General features: G+C 55.5%; 2 protein-coding genes across 3 annotated transcripts in view; both read right to left on the bottom strand.

Annotated features, from left to right (window-relative positions):
* Positions 1-396: 396 nt before the first annotated feature.
* TWIST2 (twist family bHLH transcription factor 2) overlaps positions 397-27,162 on the bottom strand; it is a 52,140-nt gene continuing 25,374 nt past the window's right edge. The window contains exon 2 of the mRNA XM_081242747.1: positions 397-1,106. The gene's annotated coding sequence lies outside the window, so the exon portion shown is untranslated. The remainder of the gene's footprint in view (positions 1,107-27,162) is intronic.
* On the bottom strand, positions 1,362-12,130 carry LOC308621507 (uncharacterized protein). Of its 2 annotated transcripts, XR_014016475.1 has the most exons (3): positions 9,846-12,130; positions 8,668-9,007; positions 1,362-1,626 (listed from the first exon to the last, which is right to left on the bottom strand). XR_014016475.1 is itself a non-coding variant. In XM_081242127.1 (2 exons), the coding sequence occupies exons 1-2, from the start codon at positions 10,040-10,042 to the stop codon at positions 8,734-8,736; spliced, it is 471 nt and encodes a 156-aa protein (XP_081098253.1). In that variant the 5' UTR covers positions 10,043-12,130; the 3' UTR covers positions 8,145-8,733. The 2 variants fall into 2 exon arrangements, 1 of the variants encoding a protein (XP_081098253.1); XM_081242127.1 differs by lacking the exon at positions 1,362-1,626 and having other exon boundaries at positions 8,145-9,007.

Below are 27,162 nucleotides of genomic sequence, written 5' to 3'. Positions count from 1 at the left end.
GGAAGGCTCCGCAGCGCTGGCACTGGCTAGCACTGACCTTGAAGAGCAGGCCTGGGACACAGGATGGGTGACTCTTGATCTAAAGAACAAGAAATGGTCTGGAGAGCGTACCTCTAGCAACTGAGTCTGGGGCGTGGGTAGGTGAGAAGATGGGCACCTAGAGGGGCTGCAGCCAACCTCATCTGCTTTCCCAGGCCTGGGTCTGTTAACACTCTCAACTGCATTAGTGTTGGTAGTTTCTAGAAAGTTCTACAATCATGTATGCTATAAAATGTCTCACATCCTTTCTGGTCTCCTTTAAAGTGAAATGATAGTTATTTTTGCAACCCGTCCCAACTTTCTCAGGCCGTTTCTCGTGTTGCAAAGTAGAGAAAAGAAGAGACGGAAGACCAGGACTGCAAAGACGTCTTTATTGTTCCTGGGAGGGAGGAGTATACACAGCCACGTTGCAGTCACTGAGCTTGTTAAAAATATCTCAATAAATAAAACAAATAAGCAACATATACACTGAAACAGAAAAAAAAAAAAAAAGGTTAGCTGAGCAAATCATGGAGAAAGAGAAAGGGGAGAAGTGAGAAGAATTCCAGGCTTCCTTGAAACAATCATGCAGGGGCTTGGGGGTGGAAGGGAGCTCGAGGTTCTTTTTCTGAGAGCCTTGGTCCAGTTTAAACAGAATTGTACAGGAAGGCATTTCTGGCTTATTTTTTAAAAATATACACTAAAAAAAGGCAGTTAGAGGGAAATACAAATCCAAAATCCTTGTAAATGTGTTCCTGAATTTAGCATTTTTCAGAAAGAATAAATCCCCGCCCCCTCAAAACATAAAAATAAAAAAATAAAACCCAGGCCTGGGTCTGTTCCCACCCTCAGACAGTGGCGAGGATGGCAATGAACATGTCACCGGCAAGAAGCACCATGAGCGCCACTTCCTCTGCGGGGACCGTCTCGGGGAGGGGGCCGTGCGGTCCGGGGTCTGTCGCCGTGCCCTTGTCTAGGCACCGTGCTGGAGCACTGAGAGGGGGGTTTTCCCGGAGGTCATTCGGGTTTCAGAAGTTACAGACTCGGATGCACCCCAGTTCCACGTGCGCTCAGCCCCGCGGGACAGTCTGGAAAACAAGGTAGAGGGAGGTTGAGAAGCCGCTGCATCGCTCGGTGTCCGGGGACCACCCTCATTCAGGGGCCCCCGGACGGGACGGGACAGGTGCGAGCCGCTCTGATACCCGTCTGCTCCCTGTCTGCCCTGGCAGAAGCTGGACAGGTGACCAGTAGTCAGGGCCACTGGGCACCTGCAGGCCACTGCGCCCAGGGACCCAGGCCAGGCCTGGAGCTCCCCCTTCCCTCCCCACCTCCGCCCTCTCCGGCTGCACCCAGACCCCAAGGGCCGGATCTCCTGTCTGCTGTGCCCACCAAAGCCTGCCCCCCAAGGTGCCCTGCAGGGCGGTGCTGACCCCGTGCGTGAGCCGCTCCCTAGTGGACCTCTCATGGAGAAGAGCAGTCCCCCATGGAAGGGGACGGGGTGCTGGGGAGAGGCGGCTGCAGGGGCGTCGGGACAGCAGTGCGAGCCAAGCCAGCTGCGGAGGGGTGGGGGCGAGGATGCAGAGAAATGGGACGGCCGCTGGGCAGGAACTGTCAGAGGGGGGATGAATTTCTACAGCTGTGCTTTTGAAAAAACTACAGATTCACAGACAAACGCAAAACAAACATGTACAGGGAGGTCGCATGCACCTCTCACCTGGTTTCCTCCACTGGTATCACCCTGCACTAGTCTCGTGAACCATCACAAACAGATGAGGGACCTCGGCACAGTACGAGGGCTTATTCACACCTCACTCGCACATGTGTGTGTGTGTGTGTGTGTGTGTGTGTCGGGGGTGGAAGGAGGTCGTACCCAGGTGCATGTGTGTGTGTGTGTGTCGGGGGTGGAAGGAGGTTGTACCAGGTGTGTGTGTGTGTGTGTTGGGGTGGGAGGAGGCTGTACCCAGGTGCATGTGTGTGTGTGTGTGTGTGTGTGTCGGGGGTGGGAGGAGGTTGTACCCAGGTGCATGTGTGTGTGTGTGTGTTGGAGGTGGAAGGAGGTTGTACCAGGTGTGTGTGTGTGTGTGTTGGGGTGGGAGGAGGTCGTACCCAGGTGCATGTGTGTGTGTGTGTCGGGGGTGGAAGGAGGTTGTACCAGGTGTGTGTGTGTGTGTGTGTTGGGGTGGGAGGAGGCTGTACCCAGGTGCATGTGTGTGTGTGTGTGTGTGTTGGGGTGGGAGGAGGCTGTACCCAGGTGCGTGTGTGTGTGTGTGTGTGTGTGTGTGTTGGGGTGGGAGGAGGTTGTACCCAGGTGCATGTGTGTGTGTGTGTCGGGGGTGGAAGGAGGTCGTACCCAGGTGCATGTGTGTGTGTGTGTCGGGGGTGGAAGGAGGTTGTACCAGGTGTGTGTGTGTGTGTGTTGGGGTGGGAGGAGGCTGTACCCAGGTGCGTGTGTGTGTGTGTGTGTCGGGGTGGAAGGAGGTCGTACCCAGGTGCATGTGTGTGTGTGTGTCGGGGGTGGAAGGAGGTTGTACCAGGTGTGTGTGTGTGTGTGTTGGGGTGGGAGGAGGCTGTACCCAGGTGCGTGTGTGTGTGTGTGTGTGTTGGGGTGGGAGGAGGTCGTACCCAGGTGCATGTGTGTGTGTGTGTCGGGGGTGGAAGGAGGTTGTACCAGGTGTGTGTGTGTGTGTGTCGGGGTGGGAGGAGGCTGTACCCAGGTGCATGTGTGTGTGTGTGTGTGTGTGTCGGGGTGGGAGGAGGCTGTACCCAGGTGCGTGTGTGTGTGTGTGTGTGTGTGTGTGTCGGGGGTGGGAGGAGGCCGTACCCAGGTGCGTGCGTGTGTGTGTGTGTGTGTGTCGGGGGTGGGAGGAGGCTGTACCCAGGTGCGTGTGTGTGTGTGTGTGTGTGTCGGGGGTGGGAGGAGGCTGTACCCAGGTGCATGTGTGTGTGTGTGTGTGTGTTGGGGTGGGAGGAGGCTGTACCCAGGTGCGTGCGTGTGTGTGTGTGTGTGTCGGGGTGGGAGGAGGCTGTACCCAGGTGCGTGTGTGTGTGTGTGTGTGTGTCGGGGGTGGGAGGAGGCTGTACCCAGGTGCATGTGTGTGTGTGCGTGTGTGTGTGTGTCGGGGGTGGGAGGAGGCTGTACCCAGGTGCGTGTGTGTGTGTGTGTGTGTGTCGGGGGTGGGAGGAGGCGGTACCCAGGTGCATGTGTGTGTGTGTGTGTGTGTGTGTGTGTCGGGGGTGGGAGGAGGCTGTACCCAGGTGCGTGTGTGTGTGTGTGTGTGTGTGTCGGGGGTGGGAGGAGGCGGTACCCAGGTGCATGTGTGTGTGTGTGTGTGTGTCGGGGGTGGGAGGAGGCTGTACCCAGGTGCGTGCGTGTGTGTGTGTGTGTGTGTGTCGGGGTGGGAGGAGGTTGTACCCAGGTGCGTGTGTGTGTGTGTGTTGGGGTGGGAGGAGGCTGTACCCAGGTGCGTGCGTGTGTGTGTGTGTGTGTGTGTCGGGGTGGGAGGAGGTTGTACCCAGGTGCGTGTGTGTGTGTGTGTTGGGGTGGAAGGAGGTTGTACCAGGTGTGTGTGTGTGTGTGTGTTGGGGTGGGAGGAGGCTGTACCCAGGTGCGTGTGTGTGTGTGTGTGTGTGTGTGTTGGGGTGGAAGGAGGTTGTACCCAGGTGCGTGCGTGTGTGTGTGTGTGTCGGGGTGGGAGGAGGCTGTACCCAGGTGCATGTGTGCGTGTGTGTGTGTGTGTTGGGGTGGGAGGAGGCTGTACCCAGGTGCATGTGTGTGTGTGTGTGTGTGTGTCGGGGTGGGAGGAGGCTGTACCCAGGTGCATGTGTGCGTGTGTGTGTGTGTGTTGGGGTGGGAGGAGGCTGTACCCAGGTGCATGTGTGTGTGTGTGTGTGTGTGTCGGGGTGGGAGGAGGCTGTACCCAGGTGCGTGCGTGCGTGTGTGTGTGTGTGTGTGTCGGGGTGGGAGGAGGCCGTACCCAGGTGCGTGTGTGTGTGTGTGTGTGTGTGTTGGGGTGGGAGGAGGCCGTACCCAGGTGCGTGTGTGTGTGTGTGTGTGTGTGTTGGGGTGGGAGGAGGCTGTACCCAGGTGCGTGTGTGTGTGTGTGTGTGTGTGTGTGTGTTGGGGTGGGAGGAGGCTGTACCCAGGTGCGTGTGTGTGTGTGTGTGTCGGGGTGGGAGGAGGCCGTACCCAGGTGCGTGCGTGTGTGTGTGTCGGGGTGGGAGGAGGCCGTACCCAGGTGCGTGCGTGTGTGTGTGTGTGTCTGTGCACACGCACCAGGCAATTTCATCACCTGTGGATTGTGGCACCTCCAGTGCGACCAAGACACACAACTGTCGAATCCCCAGCCCCACAAGGCCCTGGAGCTCATGCAAGTGATCCATAAAGCACAGGTGGGTCGATCAAAATGCCGCTCTGGGGCCAGCTTCCAGCCGCCGTCTCCGGAGCCCCTCACCCCCACCTCCACCACCTCCCACGGGACCTGGCCAGTGAGGCTCCCAGGAACCAATTCAAGTGACAAAGGCTACGCTCTACCAGAAACACCACTGCCTTCCTGCTGGGGAGTGAAGCTTGTTGCTGACGGGGAGGACGAGGGCCAAGTGATGTCGCAGAGGGAGGGGGTGTGTGCCGGGCGGACCCAGCGGGCAGGGCCCCGAACTCAGGACCTCACGGGCTGCCATCTGCGCCCACAGGCGTGCTCGAGAAAATGTGCTGCTGGAGAGAAGATCCGGGCCAGGGTGTCCGACCACCAGACCACAGAGTGAGTGACGCAGCCGCCGTAAGCCAAGGTCGTAAGTCTCCGCAGTGGGGACAGCGGGAGGGCCCCGGGGATATCACTGGGCACAAGCACCTGGCCAAGGACCTCAGCATGCGCTGGAAAGGTCCCACACGTGGATGCTGAAGGGCCTGGGTATGAGCACAGTGGGGCCCTCACCTCACTCCAAGGAGGCAGCTCGGGGCTGGGGCAGCTGCTGGCCTGTCGCCTGCTGTTCTGGGGCCGTGGACTGCTGATTGCCCAGTCCTGCAGGACCCAGTTCTACAGCACACCCAGCCAGCCTGCAGCCAACCCCGAATTTACAGCATGTGTGTGGGGGGGGCGGGGGTGTGTGTGGCCTGACCCCACTGGGCAGGGGCAGCACAAGGCATATGCCTTGACCTCCTGCGCCCCCAGCTCCCTCCCCGTGGAACCCCGAGCTCCACACTGAAGCGCAGCTGATCAGGGAACTCTAGAAACCTTTACTGACTCAAGACAAAGCTCTGCAAAGGCGAAGACACATTTTCCGTAAAACTCCAGTGCGTGGAAACACACATGCACTTCTTTTTTTTCAAGTTCAGAGCACTCCAAATATGTAAGCCTTTTTAAGTGGTCCTGGGCAGAAAGTCAAAGGCTGCTCTCTCTTGGAGAATGTGGTTGTAATTAGATAATTAATAAGGGGGGCAGCTAGAGAAAGCTAAATGGAAGCCTTCCTCAGTGGGAGGAAACAATTACAGCAGTTTTTGATATATGAGCTGCGCCAGCCCTCCGAGGGGAAATACAGCATCATCCGTGGAAAGCCAGAAATGACAGGGCCGCCCCCAGGAGCGCAGGTTTCAGGGTTCACTCCACATGCCTGCGGGGCCCAGGGCTTGGGCAGGAGCGAGCGGCAGGTTCATTAGTCTTTCTGACCGAGAGCCTTCGGGGCCGACCGCCTTGATGTCACCCTGACCCCAGCTGTGTCTGCTGACATGGGCGGCGTTCTCAGCCACAAATGAAAAACATCTGGGGCCCTGACAGCCTCCCGCGTGTGAGAGCCACCTGAAACCGTGTGCGTGTGTCCTGTACACGGTTCACTCTGCGTCTGTCTGCCAGGCCAGGAAGCGGGGGCAGGCAGAGAGGCCGGGCAGCGGCTGGACTGAGGGGGTGGCCGTCCTCCTCTCTCACCCACGCCGGACCCTTGGGCACTGAGAAGCAACAGAGGGTCTTATTCGAATCTGTATCCCTAGGGCCTGACACAGGGAGGGGCACATCAACAGAGCTCTCCAGGAAGTGAGGCAGTGGCGGGCTTAAGAGGGAAGCACTCGTTTTAAGGCCTTCCATCCATTCACTGATCCACCCACCCATCCGTCCATCCACCCACCATCGTCCATCCATCCCTCCACCCACCATCCTTCCTCCCTCCCTCCTTTCTTCCCTTCCTTCTTTCTATTCACCCACCATCCATCTACCAATCCACCCTTCCATCCATCCATCTATCCATCCATCCATCTATCTTTCCAACATGTACTGAGCATCTTTCATGTGCCAGGAACGCTGTTAGCTGTTTAAAAAGCCCAGAGGTGAATCAGAGCAATCTAGCGGGGGAGGAGTCACATGTTTATAAACAACTAGAGCTCAGGGTAGACAGTGACAACTTTTTTAGAGGAAGTGCCGCTAAGACTCTGCAACCAGAAGGGAAGGGTGAGGAATAAGGGTAGAGGGAGAGGATCACAGATGTGAAACGTCTCCTGGTCAGATACAGCACACGCATGCACACGTGCGCACACCTGAGGCTCTGCCAGCGGACACTGGGGGGCAGAAGGGGAGGGTCAGGAGGCCAGGACCTGTTCGCAGCAGCCCGGGGGTGTGGCCACGGTCCCCAGCACAGGGCAGACATCCAGGGCGTTGTGCCAGCTCTCACTGCCCCTGCAGCATGAAAAGTGGAAGCATCTTTGCCTCCACAGGCCTCGGGCACTGCCCAGCTCACTTGAAGGGGCTCCCCCCGTCGGGCTGCCCCCGCTGCCCCCTCCTCCCGTTCACTACGCCTACAACAAAGACCCTGGACACCTGGGCTCCCAGGTACACTGTGCAGGGGCGGGGGTGGAACGTGCCAGGGGGAGATGAGCAGTGATGGACCCAGGGTTGGAGAGCTGCCACCTTCCCTGGTGGGTCTCGCCCATTCTGCACGGGCCAGCCCCCTCCCTCTTGAGCGTTTGTCCTGTACTGGTTTTCAACGGGGGTCCTCTATCCCCTGGCCGAGCCTGCCCACAGCCTCCTGACCGTTTGAACACAGCTGCCAAGAGTGGTTCAGAGGACAGAACCAACTTCATATCACCAACAAAACGTGCCGTGGATACGAGGAGAAAACCAACGATGATTCGCATCAGGCAACTGAGGACCACAGTGGGGAAACTGCCAAGTTGAGCACCACACAGACAGCCCAGTGAATGGGGATCCAACTTTCAAAACAGCGGAAATTATCATCTTGGGAGAAGCCAGAGGAGTGTGTGTGGATAAAATGAGAATATGCTGTTTTGAAAGAGCATGAACAACCAGGAGACAGGAAAAGGGCTCTTGGAAATCACAAAAAGGATATTAGTAGACATTTTTTTAAATAAGAGAAGCAAAATAGACACTGATGAAAAACCGTTAATGAATTGGAGAGTGACTCATGGAATCTCCCGTCATCTGAGCAAAAAGACAAGGTATGTGGAAAGGAGGAAGCGGACGCAGTCACAGGAGAGATACCGACGGAAGAGACCCCACGCTCAAGAAAGATCGAGGGTTTCGGATTAAAAGGAACACCGAGTTCTGGAAACGAAACCCAACAAGACAAGCAACCGAGCCACATCACAAAGTTCTGGATTCTAAGACTAGAGAAAACTTCCTACAGGCTTCCAGACATAAAAAGAAACAAAAAAGAACCAGACTGGGGTGACTTCCCCTGTGCTCCTACCACCTGCGAACTGACAATTCCAGGACGCCCAGAGTTTCTATGGAGAAGAACGGCGTCCCCGGAGCTCTGTTCCCCAAGAATCCATGGACCCCGTGGGGAGGGAAAGAAACATGAGGCATTTAAGACCTCAGAAAATACACCTATCAGGTCCCGCTTCCGGGAAACACGACTAGGAAACGTCTTCCATCAGATGAAAAGCAGCTTGGGCTCTGTCTATGCAGGCATGGCAACACATGATCTAACAATCTCCCCACTGCAAACCAGACAAACAGGTAAGATGCTTGTGGTCAACGCTCTTTCTGTCCCAAGAGGGCAGGGCGCTACTCTTCCCCAGCTGGGTCGCCAGGGTCTGGAGCAGCGCCTGGCACACAGTAGGTGCTCAATAAATACCTGCTGCAAGAGGGACTACAATGAGGAGGTCAGACAGACAGCAGAGGTCCAGGAGCCCCGGGCTCCCTGTAATACCCGCGCTCTGTGACGCACTCGGACTCCCGTGCATTCTATGCTTCTGCTCCTCAAGACCAGCAGGGTCGGCAACACACGGAAGCCAGTGAGAAATGCAGACGACAGGTCTCGCCCGGAACTGAAGAATCAGCACCTGCACGCTGGCAAAACCCCAGTTCTCCGGAGATGCTCCCCGAGTAGGAAGAAGTGGGTGATCCTGCGCAGCCTACATCATCCGCATCCCTGTTCAGAGACATGAACTGCGGCTGAGATGGGCTGTGACTGCCAGGGGCACGTGGCTGGGTGGAGAAACAAGAATTCTAGTTTCATGATGCTCCCTGCCGGGGGCGGGGCCCCCGCGGGCAGCCAGGCCCTGAGGCTGTGCCAGCCGCTACAATCCTGCCTGGGAGCCCCAGACACAGAGACCCGCCAGGGCCCGCCCGGGGCACACAGTGGACACAGCTGTGCAGCCAACCCCTGCCCAGCTTGTCTGGCTGCACCTTGATGATCACCCACCTGAATGCGCGGGCAGCAGGGGTGCCAGCGACAGCCCCTGCAGGGAGTCTTGGAAGGATCACCCACTCAGCTGGGCGGGTTTTCTTCTTCCCTCTGGGTAGGGGATTTGAAGAGACCATGGGGCACTGGATGCAGGCAGGCGCTGGACGCCTCCCTGCCGCCTGCTGGCCTGGCCAGGATGGGCAGCGCCAGCGGGTGGCCAGAACATAGCTCGTTCCCCCAGAGCCGCTTGCCCCGAGGCAGTTTCTGTGACAAATGCTTGTCCAGGGACGTGAGGAAAGAGCGGTTTTGCTTTCGTTGGAGAGAACGCGAAGCTCTGAGCAGCGAGCTCCAATCAGGCCTGGATAACGGGAGAGCGTGTAAACAGGACCCCCTCCCTTAGGGACCAGCGGCCGAGGCCTGCCGGGGCAGGTGCCAGGCTCACCTGGGCGATCGGAGAGGCGGGGGTCCAGCCGCCCCTGCACGTGGGGGCCCTCTGTCCTCCCAGTTCAGGCCCCCTCCCTCCCTGTGGCCTCTGGGCACCTCTCCCGGCTGTGAGCCGGGCCTGGAAGCCCCAAGGGTCAGAAGGGTAGAGAACTGGCAATGCCAAACGACAAAACGGACCCCGCCCCAATGACTATTTGGGAATCCAGTTCTAAAACCTAGAACTGGCAGGAGGGAGCCCGGAGCCATCCTCCCGTAGGCTGGACTCTCTTTAACTGCGACTTGATTTTCAAAGGGGAAGTTTAAGGACATATCCCTGTGGGGTGAAGGAGGGACAGACAAAAGGCAAACTGCTTCCTCTCCCCGCAAATGTAAAGCAGGAAGCACTGGGCTTGTGAGATTGTTGCGTTTTTACAAGGTTCCTCTGGACGGCTGTCCCACCTCCCTCCCTCGCCCGGTCCTCCCCTCCCCCTGCGGAGTCCCTGCCCTTTAGGGGGCTGTAAGTGGTCCCTGAACCAAGCAGCGGCTGGGAAGGCAGGACGCCCTGGTCTCTCTTTACAGGCCCCTGGGCCCTCTGTTAAAGAGTGGGACGGAGGCTGCAGCCATGTGAGTCTCATTAGGCCAGTGAGCGGCAAGGAGGTGGCAAATGGGGCCAGAGTTAAGACCCGGAGCTTCTCTGCCGGGGGCTGGCCCATCCCTTCTGGGCAGTCCTGCTTTCCCGGGAACGGCGGGTGGGAGGTATCCCACCACCATACCACAAAGCTCCCAGGACCCCAGGTGGGTGGAGGGGCTTCTGCTGCCCCGCGGGGAGGCCTGAGGCACTGCCTGCTCCTCTCAGCTCTGTCGGGACCTCAGAAGATTCCAGGACCTGCGCGTTCAGCTCGAGCGTGACATTCAGGGCTGCTGCCCGGACACCGGCGCAGGCTGTGGGCTCCAGAGGGACCGTGCCCATCTGTGCTGGAGCCACTGACGCCCCCTGTGCTCTCTGCCCCCTCTCTGTGTCCCAGACAAGCCCCCTGCTTGCAGACGCCACCTGCCAGGGGCCCCTGCCCTGTTCAGGGTCTGGGGTCAGTGGAAGGGTGAGGAGGGTGAGGACAGGTGGCCCCTCTCTCCAAGCTCCACGACTCAGACGTCTGACCCCGGCCAGCCCGCCGTGAGTGAGAAAGAGGAATCCTCTTCGGAATGACCGCGTTTACGATGCCAGGACTTTTCTATGGCTCCCTGGTGGCTTGCAGGGGAGCTGTTGGCCTTGCTCCTCCATGGGACCAAGAACTTCACGTCCACTTGGAAGTGGAAACAGCGCTCCCTCCCCCTCCCTCCCTCCCTCTCTCTGTCTCTTCCCCGGCCCCGGCTTGGGCCTGGCTTCAGTGACTCAGGCTATGTCTGCAGTGACCTGTCTGCCATGGGGAAGGAGCCCTGAGAACAGGCTGGGGAGGGGGCATGCTTGCCTCTGGGCGTCCAGGCAGGTCCCTCCTACTTGGGGCCTCCCAATGTCACTGCCTGGAGAGACCGCCCTGCAGAGCCCACCCCCGGCAGCCCGAGACTCCCCAGGGCCATCCCTGCTCAGTTCCCAGGGGAGTTGCGACAGGAAGGCCAGGGGTCCCCGCGGACCCATCCTCAGCGCTGCCTCGGAGGGAGACCGTCCCGTTTGTTCTCCATGAGTCACGCGACGCTGCAAAGGGTCCTCCCACGTTTCAGAGGCAGTGAGGACGAGCAGTCCCGAGTCACCAGAGACGAGGAGGATGCAGCCTCTTCCTGGTCCACAGGCCTCCAACCCCAGGAACTAGCTTAACCGGTGAAGTACGATTTCTCCAGATGTCACTACATTCAGCTTCCAAATAAAACGCATGAGTGTTAGAGGGTGGAGTAAACAGTCACCCTGCAGGCGCCCCATTTCAGGCTGGAGGTGCAGGAGGTGCCTTTCAGGATGGTCGATCCAACGACATCATTTCGGAGATGAGGCGATGGGGGCCTGGGGTTGGGAGTGACTTATCCCAAGTCACCAGGCAGGTGCAGAATCACCAGCAGAACTCAGGTCAGCTAAGCCCTGGGTTGGAAATCCCTCCTCTCTCACGACCGACTTCATGCCCACAACACCCTTCACTCGGGTCCAAACCTGGGGGCACCGAGTTAATAAATGTCTTTGCACATTTGACAAATGAGTATCTGAAGATACAAGGGTCCCAGTGACGGCAGCACCAGCTCGAGAGAACATTAACTGAAGGTTTTCTGACATCAGGTGTCCTGCTGGATGTTGGCCTGTGACGATGAGGAGGACAGGCTCCCTGTCCTCAACCAGTTCATAGTTCACTTGGGGACAGACAATAAAATACATTATTGCAACAAAAATGTAATGTGTTCTAATGAAGGTATAATATAGGTATGTAAAGGTCTACAATTATTTTACTTTAAAATACAAACAAAGGGCTTCCCTGGTGGCGCAGTGGTTGAGGGTCCACCTGCCGATGCAGGGGACACGGGTTCCTGCCCCGGTCCGGGAAGATCCCACATGCCGCCACGGAGCGGCTGGGCCCGTGAGCCATGGCCGCTGAGCCTGCGCGTCCAGAGCCTGTGCTCCGCAACGGGAGAGGCCACAACAATGAGAGGCCCGCGTACCGCAAAAAAAATAAATAAATAAAATAAATACAAACAAATAATTATAGCAAAATATAAGAAATGTTATCATAAAAGTATGAAAAGGCACATAATAAAAGCACAGAGAACGTGACGATTAAGTTTCCAGGGCTTTGGGGAGCTCTTCACGGGATCAGGGGCCGGTGCTGGGTCTTCAAGGAGTCTGGTCCTGGGCGGGAAGGGGGAAGGGCCTCGTGGGCAGAGGTGAGGGCGCACGGGCCCATGCGAGGTGGGCTGGAGGAAGGTGAGGATTTGGGGTAATGGTGAAGGCAACTTTTGGGTGGGCAGAGATGGGCAGGACCCACAGAGCAGTGGGGAGGCAATGAAAGGGGTACTAAGCAGTGCACGGCAGGATGAGCTGGGCTCTCCCAAGGTAACGGCGGGGTGGCCCCCAGGATGCCAGGATGGGGAGACCCCGGCGGGGCCTGGGTGGGGAGGCCCCCCTTGTGGTTGAGGAGGAAAGGGGAGACGCAGCAGCGCTGGAGAATCAGCAAGAGGTGAGCGGTGACCGAGGGTCCAGCTCGGGCAACAGGAGGGGTTGTGACCCCAGGGACTAAATGGGGGTCACGAGAGAAGGTGCTTTTGTGGGGAAAAAGACTAGTGCGGGTCGGGCTGAGTTGTCAGTGCTTTCATGACACCTTGAAGGTTAAGTTCACTCAGAAGGATGTGCGGCTTGGAACCCCAGAAGAGGGTTGGGGGCTTCAGACTTATGAGCAAGACCCTCCCCTTGGAAGGAATGAGGGTACCGTGCTTTGCTAGGATTTGGACCCAGACCTCTGGATCCCAAACCCGGGCCTCATTCTCCATCTCTGTGCCTCCTGTCGGGGGCAGAACTGGGGGTTGCATGCCTTTAGGGTCACACTTTCAGGGGAGATGGGGAGGCTGAGCGCGAACCATCTGGAAGAGGCCACTGGAGCTGGCCGGTAGCGCCCCATGCTGGCGGGAGGACTGCATCGCAGGGGAGAGCTCGGACCTGCATCTGGCCACGGGGGTGGTCAGCAGGTGACCTTGGGGAGGGCAGGTCCAGTACAGTGGGGGCTGGGCTGGCTGGGAGCAGTCTTCTGCACGTTTGGAGGACAGTGAGCGTGCCAGGAACTGGCTTCCTACATGGATTCTGCCCTCATTTCCACATCTTCAACATAAACACACCCAGGCCTGGAGAGGCTGCAAAGCCGTCGGCTCACAGAGCAGAGGAGAGAGAGCTGGGAAGGAAAGCCAGCCTCCCGCTGTCTTCAGAGCGGGCCGCCCCACCTCTCACGGGGGAGCACAGCCTGGGAAATGCAAAGGAACACTTCCCACAAACGGTGAAAAGTGGGGGATAGAAACACTGTGTCCAGGAATGCATCGGTGGTGACGATGACCTGTGCCTGACCACTGCCAGCTTTTAGCTCCCCAATTCATCTCAGAAACGTAGGCAATTTTTAAAATGCAAACTGGTTTACAGAAATAACTGCGCCTAAATCTATTTTATTGGGCCCTCTTTTTTCCGACCACCCGGAAAAAAATATGCTACTTTGGAAATATTATGCGTATAGGTGTGCACATCCAGAAGAATGCAAAAACCTTACTAAGAAGCCTACTAGGACCCGATCCCCGGTCCTACCCATCTCTGGGAACCCTGATTTTGGCAGCCTCTTGAGATATGGGATTGATTTTGACAAACCAACAGCACGCAGGGGGCCCTGGCGGGAGGATGTCCTTCTAGGCACAGGAATATCCCAGCTTTTCGGAGACCAGCCAGGGGCTGGGCTAACCCACCCCTTCGGCAAGGCCTTTTGCTTCCCAAGCTCCGGATTCAGTTACTTTTAGCCCATTTCCTATTCTCAAACCTCAGCACCACCTGAGTAAAACTGATCTCTGTTGGGAAACATCATACTTAGAAATCGACCAGCCCACACTCAAGCGTGGAAGGGCCTCAGGGGTTCGGGTATAACTAGCTCATAGAAGCAGGACGGGGTGAGTGAGCGACCCCCAGCCGGACCGGCCACGCGGCTGTGAGCAGCCAGGGCTGAGTTGGGAAAGCACTGACCCTCCTGGCAGAGGCCAGCCCCGGGGTCCCGAGGAAAGGTGTGCGCAGTGGCCTTGGGGTGGGTTCCATGGGGGCCAGTCAACACCCCGGCATGTGGTGAAGTAAAACTGAACGTGCGTGTTTAACGGCCGATGAGCGCTGAAGGGGAAGGGGAGTGAACGGACGGTCCACTTAGTAGGTAAATGGCAGAGAGACGGCAAGCGGTCCACGAACAAGCCCGGCTGTTAAACGGCACCTCTCGCACTTGCAAGAATCCAGCCCCTCCTGCACAGCCTGGCCCCCTGCCCCCAGGGGCCACTAACTCCAACGGAAAGACACCTGATGGGCCCCAGGACAGGCGCGCAGGTGTCTCAGGGCAAACGCAGAGAGAACTCGGGGTTCCTAGACTGGTCACCCCTCCCAGGCAGCCCGCAGGCCCTGTCCGCCAGCTCCCGGCCCCAGCGAGAGGGCGACCCCCTGGCCTGTGGCTCCTGTGTCTTCTCGCTGGGCTTCCATGCGCTGCTCACAAACACGGCCTCCCGCTGGCGGGTGAAGCCGACACCCTTGCTCGCTCACCCTGTAGACCTGCCAGGGGAAGGACATCTGATGGACTCTCCTCTTACCCCTAGCTGACACCTGGGAGCCCTCAAGCCCCAGGGGCAGCAGACACAGAAACAGAAGTCAAGTTCACGCCAGCAAGCCCCGAGGTAAGTCTGTGAAGAATCTCGTACAGATGTTCCGGCTGCTGGCAGCGAGGGAGTGGGGTCCCGGGGGCATTAACAGGGGGGTCTGCTGTCAGCCGAAGAGGATCAACCGGGGGTCCCCATCCACCGGATAAGGTCAATGTTACCCTGCTGATCTTCAAAGCCCCTGGAGTTGGTGTCGCCTCTGGAAAAAGCGTTAGGTATTTCCTCCTAAAAAAGGCATCCATCACCCTCCTTCCAACAAAGAGCTGTAATTCCCAACCATTTGCTTTTTGAGATTCAAACTTCTAATTTCGCAATACACAAATCTAAGGGCTCCTTTGTTTGCACTGAACCTAAAAGGACCTGTGAATGTGGGCGATAGACTCTGTTCTTTTTAATTGACATACAGTTGATTTACAATGTTCTGTTAGTTTCTGGTATACAGCAAACTGGTGATCCAGTAATACACATATATATTCTTTATATATATCTACTCTTTTTCAGATTCTTTTCCATTACAGGTTCTTACAAGATACTGAATATCGTTCCTTGTGCTATGCAGTAGGTCCTTGTTTATCTATTTTATACATAGTAGTGCGTATCTGTTAATCCCAAACTCCTAATTTATCCCTCCTCCCAGACCCTGCTTTCCCCTTTGGTAACCGTAAGTTTGTTTTCTGTGTCTGTGAGTCTGTTTCCGTTTTGTAAATAAGTTCATTTGCCTCATTTGTTTTAGATTCCACATATAAGTGATATCACATAATATTTGTCTTTCTCTGTCTTACTTCACTTAGTATGAGACTCTTATCAGCCCACTGGTAACCGCCCCCCGTGCGGACTGACCCTGGGGACGGAGCAGTCCAGTCTGGGAAGGGCAGGTCTTGGGGGACAGGTACTCTCAGGGGCCTTCTTGGCCTTGGCTTCCACACAAGAGTTTAGAGTCACGCCCTCATCCCAGACGGCTCTCGGCCCCCAGGGCCAAGTAAAGAGATACAGAAATACTTCCATTATTGCTCAATTTTTAAAAGTTCAAATTTCCTGGATTGAAATCCCACATTTATAAATTACAGCAGACTCAAATAAATCTTACGGAATGTATTGTGTTTTCAAAATATTTTTGAGTAGGAAAAAAGAAAACCCTGAATTATTCTGTATTTTCCCACACAGCCACAGAAGACGGCACAAATGAGAAGCGACCGCCCGTGTGTGTACGCGCATTTCTGGAAGCAAACCTCAGTGGGACCCCATGTCCTAGATTGTGCGGTGACACCATGTGTCCCCTCTTTTCTACAGGCTTCGTGGAACCACTGGCTCTTCGGAGCCCCCTCCTAAGATGGGAGCTGCCGGAGCAAAGCATCTGAGAGCAAACAAAGCCCCTCCCTGGATGCCCGGACAGGGAGGCGCTGACCTCTGCCCCGGGGCTGTGACCAGGCCTGACACTGGGACGTCCTGCAAAGGCGGTGCTGCCCAGCATCGCCGGGCCTGCAGCCTGGTCCTGTCTCCCCTGTCTATAAAGTGGGCTGGTTCTACCTGCCCCAGGTGAGTGAGCACCTGGCACGTAATGGATGCTCACCTTGTGCTGAGAAATCCATGGGGGGCGTTACAAATGAGGCCACTGGCGCTCGAGGGACGGAATCATGTTCCAGGTCACACGTTCTGGCTTCCCTGGGGTTTGGGATGACTGTGCACTGCCGGCTGAGCGATGCAAGTAGTCTGACTTTACGGTACAAATACAAGCAGAGTTTTCTTTGAAATGAGGCCGCTCAACAACTAGTATCTATCGCGCACACAGCGTGCGTGGAGCTCTGCTGCAGACCCGGCAGGCGGGGTGGACAGGGTGGAGCAGGGCCGACGGGCTTCAGGCCCTTTGGTACTTGGATAGTAGGTGTATTTGTGTGTATACACACATGCCATCATGTCCCATATACGTGTGTGTATACGTACCACATACACCCCCCCCCACATGTACGAATATCATGTACAAACACTCATACGCACAATGCCACACCCTTCTCTAAGGAGGGTCACCTCTGTCCTGAGTCTGCTGCAGTCGTTAACTACTGAATTCACAGTTTGGGGGTAGAGGTTATGCAGTCACATTGGTCCAAACGGGCCCATCGCACAGAAGTCGGCGTGAATTCGGGGCAGAGTTCAATCAGACCCTGCTACTCTCCTGGGCGTGACTGCTCAGTGCAGCTCCACGGCTCCAGGAGTTCTGGGGAAGGCTGAGCACTGGAAAGCAGATGGAGAAGAGCCTCTTTGTACCTTGGAACCTGCCCAAGGCGGACAGGACTCCCCCTTCTTAAAAGAACGTTTTCAATCACTCAAGTGCCAAGACTTCCCGTCTCTTCCTTTCTGGAAGAATCAGCCTGACAGTCAGTCGTGCAAATCACAGATGCCCATGTGACAAGCAGAGCTGTGTATTTCCCAAATACTCCCCTGTATTTTTGCATTGATTGCAACTCCTGAGTTTGAAAGCCGGAAACGACTACTTTAATTAGAAAGGTAACAGCGCTAAGACCCAGAGACAGGGGATGAGACCTTGGAGTTATGACCAAAGCAGGGTAGCTGAAGTCTGAATATTTGCTATCACGTTTCTGACCAAATCAAAGGCTACGCTCCTTAAGCGGGAATCACCCTTGCATAATCTGCCCATTTTTAATGCTTTTATTTACCATTTGGACTCCAGCTTAGCATCCTATAGTAATTTATTTTGCCGAGACAGACCCATGAATATGGAAAGCAGCGTTGATGTCAATGTTTATAAAGGGATTCGGCAGCTACTTTAAATCTTAGATCCAGCAATCCACCTTCCCTTCTAGACTCTCTTTAATCAAGCTTTGTCAATAAATAGATGAGATACAGATGTTCTGTGTAGTTTTAAAGAATTCAGGTTGAATCCACTTTAAAATAAAACACAACTCTGGAGGCACATACAGAGGAGGAAAGTTAACAGACAGAAGAAAGCTTTAACAAAACCCCCAATGGAGGCAGGACTCTGAAAATCAGCAAATACACCTTGAACCAAAGATAAGAATTCAAATAACGCTTAGGGGAAGCACAGAACAATCCAAACGCTTTCAACATCTAACAGGAGTTACTTCAAGGAAATCTGGGGTATAGAGGCTCACGTTTGGTAAACAAATAAATGAAGCCACGGTTACACTCTGAAAAAGTTTTATATGTTAAAAACTTTAGTGAAAAGTGCCTTTAAAAATTGAGCTTCTCCCAAAATAAATCTGAAACAACTTAGTTTAGACAGTTTTTCCAATGCACACACAATCATTTCGCAAAGCAGAGTAACCATGTCTGAGGCTCCAGGACACGAGAGAGACCTCTGCGGTGTCAGACCGTCTTCCCTCTCATCACAGGGCTGCTTCAGTGGGAGCGAGGGTGCCGAGGGTGCAACTGCAGACAAGGTCCCGCCTCTCCCAGGGTGATGTGTGGCCCTTGCTCTGCTGTTCCTGCTCATCCAGGCCGGCTGGGGCTTGGCTCCACAGGGCACTCAGGACTCAGGCTGGCAGGGTCTCCACCGCCTTGTAGCTGCACCTTGGCGGGCATGTGGCCTTCCAGCCACTCGGGTAGTGGAAGACAGACTGAAGTGTCCCCCACTTCCTCCTGAAGTTCACTGGTTGGCACCAGTCAGCCTACCCAACCGCAGGGTCCGGGAAGTGGGAGTGAGAGGGCCAAGCGTTGGTGCCGCTGAGTCGGCCCCAAGGGCTAAGGCAAGGTTTTTGAGCAAGGGTTTCTCCAAGACACAAAGAGCAGGTTGTAGATGGTCACTGGGAAACCATCTGATCATTTGATTGCACTACCTTCTCCAAATGTGGGCAACAGAGTCCTGAAGGTTGGCAGGTAGCAGAATCACAGCTGGGGAAGCTATTTTGGGGGGAAAGATGCAGACAGGCAGATACTGAATGAATGTGTGAAAGAACTTTAAAAAAACGGTCATTAAGGTCAGCCATAAGGGCAAAACACCAAAGTGAACACAACGACGTGAATCCACGTTAACTTGGTAGCAACGGGGTCTCACTCACTAGCTCACACCCTGTTTTACTGAGATGATATGGCGGCTGCAAGGGTGGTGAGGTGAGTTATTACTCGGCTTCGAGGTGCCGCCCCTGCTTTTCTCTCCTCTCTCCAAGTGACGGGCCACCTGGTTCTCAGGACAGCGGCAGGTGTCCCTTGGTGTGAAGTTTCCGCTGGGACAGTGACTTCAGGAGGCTCGTTGTGCTGGAGGGACCCGCAGTGTTGCTGCTCGATGCCCAGGGTTTTGTGAAGGGTCTTCGCTGAGCTCAGAAGAAAGCTCCACAGGGCTCTTGTTAGCTGGCCTTTCACTAAAGTCCTCTTGGCACCGCTGCCCTGGCGTGTCGTCCTCGTCCAAGCATGTTCTTGGACATTGCTAATGCGTTTACTCCAAATTTGGTCTTTCAGGGCTGCCTGGACAAACACCTCTCCTTCTCTTTCCCGGAAGTCACCTTGGTCACTTCACTTCCAGGAGCAGAAGGTGTGGCTGGGAGACTGGCTCGGGACGTCCCTCACGGGGAAGCTTCTCCTGCTGGTGGGGCTCTGTGCTGAAAACTGGGTTCCCACTGACCAGACGCATGACTCTTCCACTGCCCCCACCTTGCCTCCCAGCCCGCTCACCCTGTTCAGCTCATGGGCATCACCCAGAACTGCACACAAAATGGTGGCCTGGGTGCCGTACACACAACCCAACATCCCCCTGGCTCCAGAAAACAGCCTAAAAGTTGGCTCTCTCACATTCTGAGCGAGGTGAACTCAGGGTTGGATGAGGGATTTCCGTGTACAGTGTGCTCATCTTCAGAGCACCAGCAGCCCTATGGCATCTTCTGGGAAGGAACCTGGATTCTCCCTCATACCTTGTACTGTGGACCAGAGAAGCAAAATCGAAGCTATCTGGTGAACCAGAAAGATGTGGAAGGAAATCACACTCCCCGCCAATATAGTTTAGTTTGAGTTTCAGGAACTTTAATTGTTGAGTTGAAGGCATAATTAACACTAAGTAAAGCTGTGACCTTGGATATTTACAGGGGTTCAGGGCTTAATGTCATTTCACTAGCAGCTGGGGACTCAGATCCCAGGAGAGGGTCTAGGCAGGCAGGAAAGCATGGGAGCCATGCTGTTGGTCTTTAGAATAAAGTTCACGACACATTTTACGTCTTAGCAGGAAAACCATTAGCTTTTGTAAGTTAAGACTGCAAATTAAAATTACAAACATACTTTAAAAATGTAAAAACTACCTTGGATCCCTTTAGGCAATGACCCTACAGTGTTCAGTAATATCCCCCCACCCCACCTCCCCAGGGCTACGCGGCATTTACGATCTGGTTTGCAGGATTCTCGGAGATCTCAATGGTGAATTCTTATCAATCACCCTCAAGATCGTCAAACACAATCTCACCTGCTGACTGGCGCCAACCCACAGGACATCGGGAAGGTACAGTCCCCAGACCCAGACATCTTCTGCTGGGCTGTGGGCTGACACAGCAGACACTGAGGACACTGCATAGCCATAGGGGCAGAGTCATAAATAAAATTCCTGGGCTGTATTCTTTCCTTGGTCAAATGTGCACAATAAATGCATGAGAGGCCAGCTTTTCATCCTCTGCCACTTTGCCTGGATTAAATAAAACTGGCTGAACCAGGCAGCACGTATCAGGGCCTTGGCGGGTCACCCCGTGGGCACTGGGAGGGAGGTCGGAAGAGTGGACCACGCCCAGAGGAGGGGCCCCTCCAGCGCCAAAGACAGCCCGAGAGCAAGGCGGGGACCCTCAGGACCAGGCAGCAGGGACCCTGAGCAGGAGGTGGCACAGCTTCCCCCCATCTCCCCTGTTTGGGAGGGTCTGAGCACTGAAGGCACGAGAAGCTGATCCCAAACCCTGAGCATCCCAGGGGCGCGTCTTCGTGTGGATTCTACACTCTGCCATGTCTTCTTCCACAGATGACACTCAGTGGGTGACCCCGTGGCCCCTCTGCCTCCTTACCCACCCCGCCCAGGGGAGGGGAAGTGGCGTGACCGGTGGGTGGTGGAAGGGGAACTGAGTGTGCTCAGCGCAGGTCCTGGACCCCTCCTCCTGGAGTGGGAGCTGCCTGCAGGGAGGGCGTTTCCCATCCACCTCCAGCAGCTCCCGCGACTCCCAGGCCCTGCGGGGAGGCCCACCTTGGTCCAGCTCTGCCGACACAGGGTTGAGTCTGCCTGACCCTGGGACCCTTCATCTCAGCCATCATCTGTAAAGAGGCGGCACAGCCTACCCCAAGAGGAACTGCAGAGCCTAAGTGTTGGGACTTGCCTCAGGGCTCAGGCTGCTTCGCAAAGGAAGGTCCCATCAGGCCCCGCTAACCCCTCCTGTCTCCCCTTTGCCACCTGCTATCTGAGTGACCTTGGTTACGTCTTGTCCCCAAGCTGGACCTCACTTCTCCCAGGTGGAAGTGGCTGGAGGTCTCCATGGCCCTGGGGGTCTGGTGATTTTTGAGAATCTTGGGGACAGCTGAGAGCTCACTTGCACGTCCCCGCGGGGGCACAGCTGGCATCTGACAAATCTGTTTTAAGACCTGGTTAAAGCTGTGGAACCCTCACTCTCCCCAGAAGGTGCTCAATGCTGTGAGTACACGCATTGCCTTCTTGGGAAGGAGGCTGGTTTAACCGGAATATTTCTGAAGGGAAGGAGGCTAGAAGGAACCCAGATAAACACCCGGGGACCGGCGGGGAGGCGAATCGCATTTAAAGTTGTGGGTCCAGGTGGACTGAAGCCAGACATGCCGCCCACGGACCCCAGGCTTCACGGAGCAACTCTGATCGGCCATCGATTACTGACGTCTTGCAGATGCAAAAGGAGAGAAAAGCCAGTTCCGTACATCTTACAGCTGGGAAACCAGTAAAAACACAGCCCTTCAGCTTTCCATTCCTGAGAGCCACCTCCCTCTCCACAAGGCAGAGACCGCACCCCCCCCCCAAAAAAAAACCCCATCCGGTCCCCTCTGGGGTGCATCTGACCCACCTCCCCCCGGGCGTCAGAGTTCCTCTGTGGCCAGGCTTCTAGAAAACTCTTCTGCTCAAGTGCTGAATGTTTTCCCTGATCTGTCTTCAAAATCCCAATCCTTTTCTTTCTCCTGGAATTAAAAGCTGGCGAGCGGTGAAGGATGGACTGGCCATCACTCCTCCTGTGTCTCCTGTCCCTGCACTTGCGCTTTCCTCTCCCTATTTCTCCTATGTAATGCGAGGAAAGCCAGCCCAGCTCCTCCGAGATGAGCCGCTGGAGGAGGGAGCGTGAGGTGGATTTTACATCCGCAGAGAAGTTAGGATGAATGACGGGGCAGCCCCGCCGTCTGCACTCCCATGGGCCTGCCGCCACACCTGTGCTCACAGGTCCCCGCTTCTGGGTGAGGACAGGCCACAGGGTGACTTCAGTGGTCGGGGTGGGGGGGACAGTCCCTAGCCCCGCCTTCCCAGTAAGACAGGATTCGCACAAATGCCACGCTCTCCTCCAAGGGACATCAGGCACCCCAGGCAGAAAATGGAGCCCCAGAAACGCAACGGCCTTGCTGAAGTCTCTAGAATTAGCAGATAAAACGGATGCTGGAGGGAAAGAATCATCAAAGAAACGTTCATGTCCATCTCGCCCCAAACCGCCCCTTCCCTGAGTCCCCTGGGGCCATGCTGAGCAGAGGGCGTCCAGCCCTGTCTGAACACTCTCGGACTCAAGCTCTGAGGATGGGGCAGCCCTGTGCACGCCGGGCAGCTCCAACCGACGAACGTCTCAGGTTCTGATCCTTGGGCCTCACCGGACGATGCCCTGGGCCCATCGCACAGGAGGTTCCACTGTCAAACCCAGACACCCTCGGATGCATGTCCCCTGGGAGCCTGGCTCTCCCTGGGCGCACACCTGGACCAGTCTACCTGTCCCCCCGCGGCCCTGGCTCTCAGCAGCTGGGACTGCCCTGGGTTTCTGCAGAGCCCCTCAGGAAGCATCCTTCTACTTTGTTAAAAGAAGCTCTGTCCTTGGAGGGCTCTTAAGATTGAGTTATCACTTCTCAGTGATCCAAGCAGATTCGTTCCCTGAAAGGTCCCTCACGTGGAACAAAATGAATCCGTGAGTTACAAACAAATTTGCTCCTCCCAAGGAGTTCTCCTCATGAATTTAAGTGCTTTTACAGATCATTAACTCCCTGGCCAAGAGGCCAGAGCAGGGAGGAAGCTGAGCTGGGTGTTGGTGGCTGCTGCCCCGAAGGCCAATCAGAGCTGGGCTAAGGGGCTCTGAAATGATAATAACAGGAGTCAACGTTCACCCAAATTAAATTTACACATGCTTCTGAGCGCTGTCTGTTTTGTGAGGCCGGGCACCCTGGCACGGGGAGGGACACACGGCTTCTGCATTTCTGTTTGGGCCACAGGACAAAAGTGGAAAAAAGTCCTAATCTGTTTTCCAGCCGCCGTCTAATTTCAGGTCCTGGCAGTTTGGAGAAGGCCAGTCAGTGCAGGTGGGCAGCAGTGCTAGTGCAGAAGGGCCGGGGCTCCAGCACTTCCAGGAGAACACAGAGCTGGCCAGTTTGTCCCACATGGTGCCCTGGGCTCGGAGGAACTGGGCTGCTGGGAGAGGAAGGTGAGAGCCCTCAGGAGGAGGAGGAAAGCAGGGCCTGGGGTGTGGACAGGGGCTCAGAGCCAGAGGCGCCTGAACTTAAATCCTGCCTCTGTGTGCCTCTCTGAACAAGACAGTGTGAGAGAGAGAGAGAGAGAGACGAGACAGAGAGGCAAGAGAGACAGAGGAGGGCATTACCTGACCTGTGGGGGTGGTGTGAGGCCTGCGGTGCATGTGGACGGGAAGCCCAAGTGCACTCAGGTGGGCACCGTCTCCTGCCTCCAGCCCTGTGATGCCCAGTGTCCCTATCTGAAGGCTGAGCAGCTCCCCAGAAAGCACCCTTCACACAAACAAGTGCAGACACATAACTCCCGCTGAGACTTGCACAGAACTGCAGGCACAGGTGATGCTCAGGACGTACTTGCTGAACGGAACTGAGCTGAGGCGGGGCAGAGAATTCACAGCCAGGGAGGCGAGCCCGTCCCAGCTCAGGGGCAGTGACCCCACGCCAGGTGGGCACATCCTCCAAACCCAGCCCAGGTAGGAGCTGCTGCAATCCTCCCTGTGGTAGAGGCAGGCTGCAGGCACAAGAGAGTGAGTGGATCAACGAATGAGTGAGGGGCGCAGGGGTGAAGGGGCGCTGACTGCTCTCTACGACCCCCATTAGCCCACGTGAGGGCACAGGGCTTGCTGGCTGGACGGGTGAGCGCCCACTGCTCGCTCAACTGTAATGACAGTAACAGTTACACCCCTTTGCTTTCCCTGACTGAATGTGTCGGCGGCCCCAGGGCTCTGTCCGAGGTCCTTCTCTGCCCACCGGGCATACGGGGGCTTCCCTCCCTCCCCGCCTTGAGTCACTCCCCACCTGGTGGCCTCCCTTCACCCCGTCTTGATCTCCAACGTGGAGACCTGCATGGCCATGAGCAGGTGAACCGCAAACAAGAGCCCCAAGAAAGATTGCCGCTCCTCCCTTGTGGGGAGTGGCGTGTCCTCTGGTCTTGTGGGGTGCCTGGTCCAGAGCTGCTGGCCCTAGGAAGCCCTTCCTGACCACCCCCCCCCGCCTCCCCTCCACGTTTCCAGCATGCTTCCCACCGGTGCGACCTGACCAGGGGCCCCGGTCTGCACAGCTGTGATGTCCACAGCCCAGGGACCGGGGCTTGACTCAGGATGAGGTCCTGCTAACCCCCGGCTTGACGCCAGGTCCCTGGTTTCGGGGGTTGGAGGTAGCACGTCAGGATGGCAGGGGAGTGATTTGCAGCACACGCCTCCCGAGCTGGGCGCGCTGGAATGGGGAGACGGCAGCACGGCAGAGAGAGGGCGGAGTGTCGTAGGAAAACCTACCAACAAGTCTCACGCACATCCCTGTCCCAGCACTGGAGAATGGCTCGGCATCCCCGGCAGGAGGCTGTGTGCGTGTGCGTGCGTGTGTGTGCGCGCGCGCGGGTGCACGTGTGTGCGTGCTGGACAGGATGACCGCAGGGCACATCGGCTAAAGTGAGACACTTCTGAGGACGACGGGCACTGTTACTGATCAGGCTTGGAGAACAGGAGCAAACCAAGATGGTCCTGGGGATATGGGCAGGGACGGTCACCCTAGCCACAGGGCATCCACTTCTGACCCCTCCACCTCCACTCAGGCCAGCGGAGCCCTGGTCACTGATCTCACCAAGACGGCACTAACCCCACACCTCTCCAGGTGCTCAGGTCCCCGCAAGACCACAGCTCAACGGGGAGAGAGCCGTGTCCACCCACAGCAGTGACCCCTTCCTGCTTTTTGGCGCCTGCTGGGTTCTTTCTCTGCACAGAGCACACTGTGCCACTTGATATTATCCACTTAGAATTCTTTTCAGAATCATGGTCTCCCTTTCATTACTGGGCGTCCCAGCACTTCTGTGCGATCACGTGCCCTCACTTGGTATGTTTCACAGACAAATTCTCACCACAGCCTCCAGAAGTAACATTGAATGAAACATAAAAGTGGGCTCCTAAAGGTGGTTGGCACATGGGGTTTCCAGCTGAAAGCACCGACCCCCACCCTGCCCAACCGTCGTCCTGTCCCCTCCGTGAGATCTGTCCCCACGGCCACACACAGCTTTCGGGCCACGATTAAGATGAAACCCACACAGTCCTGGGGAAACGTTTCCATTCTGTGTTATCTCCGGAAGGAACAGACTCCACATGAAACTGGGGACCTCGACTTCACCTGGAAGGACATATCAACCTGGCGCTGCCACCTGCACTTTCACGAGAGGCGTGGAGAGCAGCGCCTGCGTCCCACTGGCCGGACCCTGACGATGGCCAGGACCCGGGAGGGCCCCGACGGGAGGGGCTCGGATGCCGGCGGGGCTGCCCCCTCTCTTTCTTCACGGTGCCCTGGAGTTCGCAGTCTTTGGTTGCCATCTGACTCTAGATCAGAACACTGAGGAGACAGTCAAGTGTAACTGTAACTCCAAAGGCAAGACTGGGCTGTCTGCAGGGGTTCCAGACGGGCTGCAACAAAAGGCCAGCTGTGGGGTCCAAGTCCCGCAGAGATCCTGGGGCTCACTGTTGAACCGCTGGCTCATGAATAAGGTGGGGTGCAGCCGGGAGGAGGGCCCCTCAAGAGCTGGGGGCCATGGTCAGACCAGGCTGAGAGCCTGGGTCTTCACAACCCCTGTGGCTATTCCTGCAAGACCTGGCAACCCCTCTTTTTTGGAATTACACTCTGAATAGTCCCCCCCTACCTGTACCTGGGGATGACAGATATTTGGGGTGTTTCTGAGCTCTCTACGGCCCTACTTCATGCTGTTTTCTTCTGGTGCCCAGCCTGCCCCCGTGATTTCAGTACCGGAGCTCTGAAATCTCACATCTGGCCACCCCAGCCTTCCTCCTCACGTTTCCTTGTCCTAAATTTCTTCTTTCTGCTGTCTTCGTCTTCCCTGCGTCCCTGACAATAACTTTCTTGAATTAAAAATTACATTAAAGGTCTTCCCTGGTGGCGCAGTGGTTGAGAGTCCACCTGCCGATGCAGGGGACACGGGTTCGTGCCCCAGTCCGGGAAGATCCCACGTGCCGCGGAGCCATGGCCGCTGAGCCTGCGCATCCAGAGCCTGTGCTCCACAAAGGGAGAGGCCACGACAGTGAGAGGCCCTCGTACCACACACACAAAAAAATTATATTAAACATAGGAATTAATTTGAGAAAGAAATGGCACCTTCACAATCGTATGTATTTCCAAACAGCCTCACAGTAAGCAGAGCTTCTCATTCAAAAACACACTGTGTTGGATCCCCCAGCTAAGAGATGTTCCTTCAAAAAAGTCCTTCACTTTTCTTGTTAAGGATATAGGAGGTGTTGTTTATTTTTTGCTTTTATGAATGGCATCTTTTTGTTTCATCATATAATCTAATTGGTTATTGCTAGCGTATATGAGGATGTTCTTAAAATTTATCTTCACTTAGTAAATGGACTCCATCCTAAATGGTTTCCTTGGTTCTAGTGGTTCTGAACGGATTTCTTGTTTTGGTGATGGAGAGCGGGGAAAGCTTCCAGGTAGATAATTGCTTTAGCTCGGAATAATAACATTGTTGCTGTTCTGCTTTCTAGTCGTTCCGTCTCTATTTCTTTTTCTTGTTTTACAGAATCATTTAAATGTTCCAGGCAGTGTTACAACACAGAATGTTGTTGAGGATGCTCTTGGCTTTCATGCCAAGGCAGTGACGGCCACGTCAGCTTTTAAAATAGGTACTCTCCAGGAGGGTGAGGACAAATCATTATTGTAGCTTCTGGAGACTTTAAATACCAGAAAAAGAGATTTTAATATCAGAAATGCATTACATTTTCTCAGATGCATTTTCAGCATCTATTGAGATGATTATATTTATTTTCTTTTTTGACTGTGGATGGGCTGAATGGCATGACTCGGGAGGATTAGGAACAATTTTAATGCTTTGACACCTATTGACAGTGTGTCAACTGGTCTTCTAGTCCATAAATAAAACCTCCTTGTCATGTGCTTTATTCTTTGGAAAGCTTGCTGAATTTATTTTTCTTATACTTTACGTAGAATTTGATCTAAGTTCCTGATGAGACAGGTCTGTTTGTTTCTTTCTTTCTTTTATCTTCGACAGGATTTGGTTTATCATTATGACAAACACTGAGGTGT

Source organism: Mesoplodon bidens, assembly GCF_964165515.1.
Source record: "Mesoplodon bidens genome assembly, chromosome: 8".
Classification (NCBI taxonomy): Eukaryota; Metazoa; Chordata; class Mammalia; order Artiodactyla; family Ziphiidae; genus Mesoplodon; species Mesoplodon bidens.
Note: the sequence above shows the minus strand (reverse complement) of the source record. Positions and strands in the feature narration are given on the sequence as shown.